The sequence below is a fragment of the Cyprinodon tularosa genome, unplaced genomic scaffold (genome assembly GCF_016077235.1).
Source record: "Cyprinodon tularosa strain WSP-4 unplaced genomic scaffold, ASM1607723v1 ctg203, whole genome shotgun sequence".
Taxonomy (NCBI): domain Eukaryota; kingdom Metazoa; phylum Chordata; class Actinopteri; order Cyprinodontiformes; family Cyprinodontidae; genus Cyprinodon; species Cyprinodon tularosa.
The window spans coordinates 833520-843222 of record NW_024038748.1 but is presented as its reverse complement, the minus strand read 5'-3'; the positions used below and the strand labels follow the sequence as shown (position 1 = coordinate 843222).

Here is a 9703-nt window from a genome sequence, read left to right as displayed (position 1 = left end):
TCTATCTAGTAGCACAAGTTAAGGGCAGAGCAGTGAATGCTCTCACTACATACGCTTCACTGCCCTTCAATGCGCGGTTTGTAAAGGAAACCTATGTGAATCCACCGCACTCTGCATTTCCACCTCCTTTGGTGTGAACGTGGCTTCATTTAGCGTTTTTCTGCTGTTGAAGAGCTTCCTGTAACAGAGAGGATCTTTGCTGGTGGCCTGGCCGACCCATGCTGCTGCACATCTGAGAACATTTCCCAATCAAGATGACTAGTATGTATATAAGGAGGCGATGATTTCAAGGATCTTAGTTGACCCTTAAGTCAGTCACAACGATGAGCCAGGAAACAATTTAAATGATCATTTTTTTAAATTAGAAAAGCAAGGCAGTTAACAGATAGGAAACTGGAATCAAGAACAGGAGTACAGTTCAGGATCTCTAACTGATCTTCTAATGAAGATCAGAATTTTTAAAGATTTAGTTAGGCTTAGTTCAAGTGGCTGTGGGAGAAATCCAGGAGGGGTATGAGTTAGGACTGTGGTCTTACTGAGCAGCATTTTGCTGTTGTGTGGAGAACAGGTGAAGGTTGACAGTGCTGGCAGAGAGAAGGAGAATGGGGAGGCTATGGCTTGAAGCTTAAGTGGTTTGGTTAAGCTTGGCTTCTTGAGGGCTGGACGTTTAGGAGGCTTGGGACGAAGTGAACCACAGTTGTATAGTGGTGTCAAAACTACACACATTTGTTAATTAAGTAGAAGTATAGATACTGCAGTTTAAAAATACTGGTAAAAGTTGAAGTATCAACTTGACCTCTTTACTCAAGTAAAAGTGAAAAAGTATGTGCTCCAAAAAGTACTCAAAGTATAAAGTAACCTTAAAAAAAAAACAGCCAGATGCCACTATATGAATTGAAAGCTCAATTTTCTGACTTATTTCTAAAAATTCTTTGAGATCGGGCCAAGGATGAGGGAGGTCTTGTTGGTCTCCATCTCCCGATTCACTCTCGCCTGTGTCCGACCTTTCAGACATTTCAACATCTTTTTCCGAATCCTACATTGTAACATGGCATAGACAATTCACGTTTGCAGTTAGAAGAACACCTGCTTGCATCTGATGATTTCCTTTAGCTAACCAATGAGTGTTTGCGTTATATGACTCATCCAATAACACTAGTTCCACTAGATGTGGATGGAGCTAATGATCTGCATTGGATGACGCACATGATGTGTAATAAATATTTACGATGATTAAACAGAAGCCAAGAGTAACGAGAAAGGTTTGTTTTTAAAATGTAAGGAATAGAAAGTATGGATACTTGTCTTAAAATGTAATGAGTCGAAGTCAGAAGTAGGAAGAAAAATAAGTAATGGAGTAAAGTATAGATACCTTAAAAGTAACGAAGTACTACACCTCTGCAGTTGAATCCATAGTTCCACAGCAGTACAGTTCAACACTATGTAGGACTTTGCAGACAAAAAGACAGATTTTCTATCAGAGGAGGAACTGGCCTGTGGAATTTTAACTGATAACCAAACTAACTTAATTCATAAGATTGTGTCCTACAATTATCAATAATTATTTTACAAATTTAAAAAATTTAAATGTTTTCTATCACTGCGTTACTTTTTGGCAAGGGCGGCGACATGTTGCAATACTTAAAGCAGCAGCACAGGGTTAGTTGATGCTTAGACTTAGAATAATGCTACATTTGATTTTTATGCCAGTAACAGTAATTCATTTTTTGGATTTTTACAACTATAAGATTATACTAAATATGTTTCTGAGATGAGCATAGAGACGGTCAGTTGCTATAAATAACAGGGTATCTAAATGACTCCCTCATTTTTAAAACACATATACTCCAACTATTTAAATAAACTGGAGCTTGAGCTTTTTTTTTCTTTTTTCAATAAAATTTTAAAAGGCAGTCTTTTCTTATAATGTAAAGGCGTGCCTCTGCACAAGCAGCAGGGCGCTGCATATCAGCCTCTATGAGAAATCCCTGTTAAAGTTTGGGCCTCAGTCTATTGAGGCAAGCAGTGAAAAAGTAGTCCTGATTGGATAACACGCCAAAATAAGTTTCTTCCTGTGAAACTAAACCTCTGGGAGCTTGATCTCCCCTAGTAATTTTTAAAGGTAGATCGATGATCTTAGCAATGACTTCTTCAAGTTGTCAGTTTTTTCAATTCTGTCTGGTGTATCTTTCAACAAACAGTCAACTTTTCTTTATCTTTTTATGATCTTGCCAGGTGCAAATGTTTCTAATTTGATATTTTGTATCTGTTTTTTTATTGGTGAATTTTTTGTTCTTTTTGCCAGGTCTCCCTTGAAATAGATATCTCAATCGTTCTTGGTTAAGAATAAAGATTTTACTGGAAAGAAATAAAAGAATGGCATGAGGTGTCACTGAAACGTTTTATTATAATTATTTACAATGTAAAGTCTAGGATAAAACCGTATCTCAATTATTTAAATATCCGCCATCTTTACAATACAAAGCTTCCCTAATGTGGCAACAGTGTAGTTTATGCCTTCTTCAGTCATCCAATAGCTCAGCAGTCCAGTCTCTGCAAGCACAGCATTGAGAGACTATGTTAACTGGGAGTTGTAGCTAAGCAGTCTGCCGTCAGAATGAGCTGCTGTGGCTTCACAGCAGTTTTTCCTCGAGGTCTGCAGAGACAAAGTAGGGAAAGCAAGACTTCAATCTTCTCCACTGTATGAAGTGGAATCAGTACCAAAACAAATTCAAGTACAGGTGGATTTATAGTTTAAAGGAAATTATTAATTACTTTTAAATGCTATTGCTTTAATTGGAAGATATTTTGATTTTTTTTTTACAAACTTGCAAACATCAAAGACTGTTAAGCAGACATTTATGACATTTTTTCACCTTAAGTTAAACTAAGACAAAATACTTTAAAGGAGAAAACTGTGGATCAGTGGAGTGCTATGCTCCAAACATTGTTAAAGAGCGTATCTAGATTAGCCTGACTTAATCAGCTCAATAATAAGAGAAGACCAAACATTTAATATCAAGTTACCTTATTTGTGTGACAATCTCTGCACTGGTGCTGATCTGATCCACTATTCAGCACACCTGCTCTACTCCCAGTTTTAATCAACTCTGTACCTTTCCACACAGGGGCGGATTTACCATTAGGCAAAACTAGGCAGTTGGCTAGTGTCATGATGTGGTTGGTTTTCTAGCCCAAATGCAGAACTCAACAGAACATACAGGCAGGATTTAAGTCCAATATTTATTGGCCAACACAGGTCTCCCTCCTGGGAGGCAGAGAAGACAGAGCAGGTCAGGTTCAGGTTTACAGATTAACAGGTTTCAGACTTACAGGTTAACAGGTTCTAGACAGGCAGGGTGGCTCAGGTTTGCTTCCATGGCAAGGACAACAATCCGGCTCAGAGTGAAACTATCACTCAGCTTATATAGGGAGAGCTTAATCATGAGCTGATGGGAATCAGCTGAGCGCTGAGCAGCAGCTCCCAGAGAAGGATCCACATCGCCCTCTGGAGGGCAAAACCCCTGGATCCCAACAGAAACAGAAGCCCACAAGAAGGGATCCACACCGCCCTCTGGAGGGCAAACCTCTGGATCCCAACAGCTAGGGCCCCGAGTTCCTGAGGGGCCCCCTAAAACTCCTTTTACATGTATGGTTAATACAGCTATTACTTATTTGTGCACATTAATTATGTTTTTGATAAATATATATATATATATATATATATATATATATATATATATATATATATATATATATATATATATATATATATATTAGTGCTGTCAAAATTATCGCGTTATTATCGCGTTAACGCGAGGCCATTTTAACGGCGATAATTTTTTTAACGTGAGATTAACGCTATGTGGTTTTATGGTACAATTTTCCAAGTATATCCCGCTGCAGCCTGCGGAAAGGCGGGGCTATTTTCCCCCAGTGTATGCATTTCTCATAGGCTTCGAGAGCGGAGAGCTCCTCAAGGGAAAAAGACGCTCATACACTGGGTGACGCTAGTGCCTTTTCTTTAAGCCCCACCACCAACAAACAAGTTGAGTGTCTGGTAACTAGTAGCAACCTGAAATACACTGAGAAAACAGATTACTGAGGTGAAATGGAATCTGCTACGGCACTATTGCTGTCTGTGTACGCCACAGGTCGGTATCGCGTGTGTGTGTGTGTGTGTGTGTGTGTGTGTGGGTGGGTGGGTGTGTGTTCTCATTTTTGTAAAGAGGCTGAAAAGTAACTTTCTAGTGCATAGACTACCTCCATCTAGTGATGTCGGTCTATTGATTTTGATGTATTGATTGAAAATTGTTCATTATTATCTTGGTTAATTAACATCTAATGTTAACTGTACTACATTTTATAGCAGTAGGGTAAAATGCTTGTCTTTGTTCAAAATACTGTATTAACTGTCAAGACTGTCTTTTACATCAGCCTGTTTTCAGGGCCTTTTTTTGGCTACATATTTGTTATTTTTTGCTACATGCCTCCCCATCTTCTTGCCATATGTTTCTATGGCATAAATCAGTGTCTGTGACCTGTTTTCATTTTAAAAAAAGAACATTGGCACAAACCTAGCCTGTATGTATTTTTTGTATGTCATCGAGAGTATTTAAATGATTTTCAATCAGAAAAAAAATTTGCGATTAAAATGCGATTAATCGCGAGTTAACTCAGGCATTGATGCGATTAATCGCGATTAAAAAAATTTAATCGATTGACAGCACTTATATATATATATATATATATTTGGGCAGAAACTGAACATATGCTGAAAGCTGATGGGGATTTTTTTAATATGTCATATTAAATTAAGCGCTCACAGGGTTCATACAGGAATGAGTGACTCTAATTTAATGCTATTTTAATGCTATTAGAAATTATTTTAATGCCATCAACAAGTATCATGTACACAAGTTATTAGTTCACATGAAATATGAAGGAGCTGTAAGCACAGTTCCATGACTCTGGTATGTATGTAAACAAACACACACACACGTATATATATATATATTCTCTAGCTTTTTCTCCTTTGAGAATCATAAATGCCAAGATAAACATATTTAATTAATTTTAGTGCCAATTAAGGCCTTGATTTAAAAAAATTATGATTTGTAATTATTTTTAATGATCCGCAGAAACCCTGGTTCATCTTGTGCATGCCCTCTACGATCTCCAAGGAACTCAGAGCGGACGGGAGCCACAGCGGCGGCTGTAGGCTTTGCTTTGCGAAGGCGGTCTGGAGCGCAGCGTGGCGGAGCGTAGCGGAGGGTGTGTGTTATTGTATACAGCTGGGGATGTTAGGTGTCACATTAATTATAGATTAAATAATTTACTGTTCTGTAGTTTAAGCAATTGTCATATTTGTAACAACACTAGTCTTTCCTGTGACATGCACCTTTTATTTATTTATATATACACATATGTATATATATATATATATATATATATATATATATATATATATATATATATATATATATATATACATATGTGTATATATAAATAAAAGATATATATATACAAATTTCTATTCTATTAAAATTTCTGTATCTGTATAATGGGTCTGTTCTATATGTTGTCTTCTCAATTCAGAGGGCCCCATGCCTGTCTTTGCCTAGGGCCCCAAATTTCCTAAATCCACCCCTGTTTCCACATATAGTTCACCAATGATGAAGACGACGAACACATTTTTTTCCACCACACGTCTCCTCGGATGATCAAAGAAAATTACTCCTCTGCCTTGGCGTAGTAATATAACCAACCAGAGGGTGTCGCAATTCAGTATTATCAGCCTTAGAGTTATCAATGCTGTTTTAAGGTCTGGGCCTGGCAATGAATTAAAACTTTGGGGGTTTTTTTGTTTTGGAACGTTGGCGAGGCGGTAGCGTGAGTTTGGCGAGGCGGCCGCCTCGCCAAGATAGTGCTGCAGGAAACACTGCAATCCTAACATTACATTATCACACTCTCAGTCACTATGACTTACCCTTCATGTGACTCGAGAGCGCAGACTCGCCCATTGTGAAAAGCTGCACATCTTATTTTGCAGACTTTACAAGAGGCAACTCGTGGGGTTTGTCCCAGTTTAATCCATAATTTGTATTTTTCATCTTCCAGCCAACGTTCATTGAAACGACAGCCTCCCGGCACGGTGCAGTAGTGGTTTCATGTGGGCGGAGTCACACATGGAAATAGACTGGCAGATCGCAGTCACACATAAGCGAGCAGGTTTCATTTTCGGGCTCTCCAACATTTTATTTCTCCATTGAATAAACACACGATTCAGTTAGATAGGTATTTGTTGCGAAAGAATTTTCAAGCATTTCATCCAAAATATAAGCACTTTTCAGACCTTGAAAACACAATGTCAAAATTCAAGCATTTTCAAGGATTTCCAGCACCCGTACGAACCCTGAGCCTGAGCCGCTCCCTGCTGTCCGACTGGAGGATGGAGCACCTGTTTCAGCTCTTCTATTACAATGGCCAGAACTGCCAGAGGTCCACGGCACGACTAACCGTTGGTAAACACCACCCTTAACTTGGATTCAGATAATTTAATCACTTTCAGCTGAAAAAAAAAATATATATAAATATACTTTGGATCTCCTGCAGATACTCACTCCCACCACTGGGAGGCGATGTCTAATGAGTCAGATCCAGAAAAAAGGTTCCCGTCCCTGGAAATGACCATCAGGACAAAGTGGGACGGAGCCGCCATTAACTGGAACGGGACTGACCCATTCTTCTGAGCAGATGAGTTATAGCTGCCCCTGCTGGCGCTATCCTGACCTGCATGTATTAATCAACTCAACATGAGGATGAGAGAAATGAAAAGCTCTGAAAATCTGAAGCATCTGGGGAGAAATCTTAATTGGAAACAATAAAAAAAAAGTTTAAGAATAAACATTTTTAACTCTTGTCATGATGCTTTACTCTGAAAAAATGTATTTCTCTTTTTGTTCTGAATGAAACAAATGTCTTTCATCTCCATGGCAACTGCTTGCAATCAACTGGATGTTTTCAGCATTGCTATAAAAAAATAAACATTTTACTGAGAAATAAAAAACACAACAACCTTGTTTATCTTTAAATACACATTAAGTCAGAAGAGTTCTCAGTCAAGCTTATTGATCTGCCGGCACATTTCGAGGTTCTGCGTGTGAAAGAACGAAGGAGCCAGAAACTTGCTGATGAAGATCCTCCTTCACTGCTTCAATTAAAGGAAACAATCTAAGGGCCCAAAAGGTTTTAGGCATTTAGGCCTTTTAACCTCTACGTCTAGAACCTGAGGGGCCAAAAGGTGTTTAGGAGGGGCCCAAAGACCATTAGGGGACTTATAATGATAGAACACAGGAAACTGTAGCAGAATCCACCCAGATCCACTCCACATCAGCTAAGGGGCCTCAGCTTCCAGTCCGGGGCCAAAGAGGCCCTAATGTCTGTGATATCAGAATCTGTTTGTTTTTGAAGGGGTTCAGCAGAAACTTAGCCTCATTCGGGTCCAATTCTGGTTTCAAACTTGTTCCTGTCCATTCTAAAACCTCGGGTTCAGGATTCTGATGGAATGCTTAGTTACTCGAACATGCACAGTCCCCTCTTAGGTTCTGGTCATTTCCTGATTGCAGCAGGAAGCGGTCCGGTCCCCCGCTACACCATCCCGCTCCACTGTAACGACGTGTACTGGACCGGTCCATCCGGAGCTGGGAGCACAGCAGAACTGTTTTCTTCACGTTGGAGCCCAGCCGGACCACAGACAGGACGTCCAGCATGCAGATGGACTCTTCTAGAGTCAGGCAATGGCGATGAAGTGGGCGTGGAAACGCAGCGAGGCACCTGATGAGGAGGAGGAGGAGGAGTGAGGTGGAGCACCAACAGCTCAGACGGGACAAACAGGTTTTCAAACTCACCTGGATACACCAGAAAGTCTCCTCCAAACTTTCCTGCAGGTGTCAGGTAGAAGCCCCGCCCCCGCAGGTCTCTGAACACCTGGTACCTGGCCTCACGGCGGGGGCTGTCCGGCTCCCTGATTGGCCAATCCGCTTTCAGAAAAGCGCGAGACTCATGACAATGGCTAAGCCCCGCTCTGGCTGTGCTCAGCTGCACCACCAGCGCTGAGCGGGGCAAGGTGAAGTTCTGCTCAAGGGCCAGCAGACGGCGCTGCAGGGCCTCATCGGAGCCTCCTCCAGATTCAGAGCCTGAAGATCGGAACCAGGACAGTTAGAACAGACAAAAGAAGTAGAGTATTTTTCGCCACAGAAACACGTCAACCTGATGATGTCATGGCTCGAAGCAGCGCCGATTTCCTGTCCTCCAGAGCAAGGACGCTTTGCTCCTCGAAGCTTCTCTCCTGCTCCTCCTCATAGCGCTGCCGAAGCTCTGCAGCCGCTGCATCCTGTTAAAAAAAAAAAACCACACCTTTAGTGAAGCTCCGCCTTGCTGCATCTGGAGATGACTGATGAAAAACACTTTTATTAGTCATCGGAATGAATTTAATCACTTAATTAGTCTTAAAGGCTGATTTATACTCAGAAATCAGGTAGTCTCAGTGAATGTTAATATGCTCCCGCCCCTTCCACAGACACTCTGCTGTAGCTCTCCAAAATTGTAGGTGACCGCAGACAGCAGGACTCTGATTGGTCAAATCTACATCCAATATTACTCTACAAACAATATGCGTATTTCCTGTTCGGTACCTTACCGGCTTGTTTTGTCTGTATGACTGCCACGGTGGAAAACGACTCGTGAAGATGGACCAGCTAGAAAAGCGAGGTACTCAAGAACGCTGGGACACTTTCCCGCTCTTTTTCGCCCTCATGTCCCTCCATTGTCGCACAAACTTGCCCCCACTTCCTCACCGCCTCGGCTGTATCTAGACCCACAGCTAGTTCCTGATTGTCCCTCTTGCATTGTGGCGTGGAATAACATAGCGCAGACCATGCTTCAATATCGGGCATAAATCAAAAATATCTGCGACAAGCTCACTGCGACACACTGCTGCGGGAGGATAACCAACTCTTTATGCCTTTGGAAATGACTATGTAATGTAAATCCCTTTATTGTCCCACAATTGGGAAATTCACTCCCTGCATTTGAGCAGTATGGGGTTAAGGGTTTTGCTCAGGAGGCCAGAGTGGAGGCTGTGGCGATTGGTACTTTGCAACCTTCTCAGAGCACAATCACACCTCTCTGTAACCACTGGGCCAACAACTCCCTTGATGTATTACTAAAGTAATAAATGAGCGCATTAGATAGATGCACCTTTTATTTATTTATTTAATAGATACAAATGAATTACTAATGTAATACTCCTCCATGTCTCTGGGTGGCAGCATGTAGCCAACTACTGTGTTACTCCTAGGTATTGATTCACCAATGGAGTGATGGTGTTATATAATTTTTCACACTGTGTAAACAGATTCAAGGTCTAATACATAATTAGCAACATGCACACAGAACATAGGAGACATATTAAAATCTAGCACACAGAAACATTGGAAAGCAGAGGTCACCTACAAATCTTGGTAAAAACAAGATCTTAACTGGTGACCTGAACGAAGGATTTCGAACCAAGAGATTTTGGCAAAAAAATAAAAAAAATTTTTCCTCTTTATCGATTCCAATTAATTTCAGATGCAAAAAATGAAACAAGGACAGCATAGCTCTACACTAGGCTAGCGCTAGCTTAGCATTGCTATGGCTT

At 40.8% G+C, this 9703-nt stretch overlaps 1 protein-coding gene across 1 annotated transcript; it reads right to left on the bottom strand.

Moving 5' to 3' along the window:
* Window positions 1–7180: 7180 nt before the first annotated feature.
* On the bottom strand, window positions 7181–8397 carry LOC119783380 (tRNA-splicing endonuclease subunit Sen34-like). Its single transcript, XM_038284877.1, is given in 5 exon segments — window positions 7181–7709; window positions 7712–7801; window positions 7804–7836; window positions 7911–8198; window positions 8272–8397. Coding segments are annotated over 5 exon segments (483 nt in total). The 5' UTR covers window positions 8285–8397; the 3' UTR covers window positions 7181–7650.
* Window positions 8398–9703: the final 1306 nt, after the last annotated feature.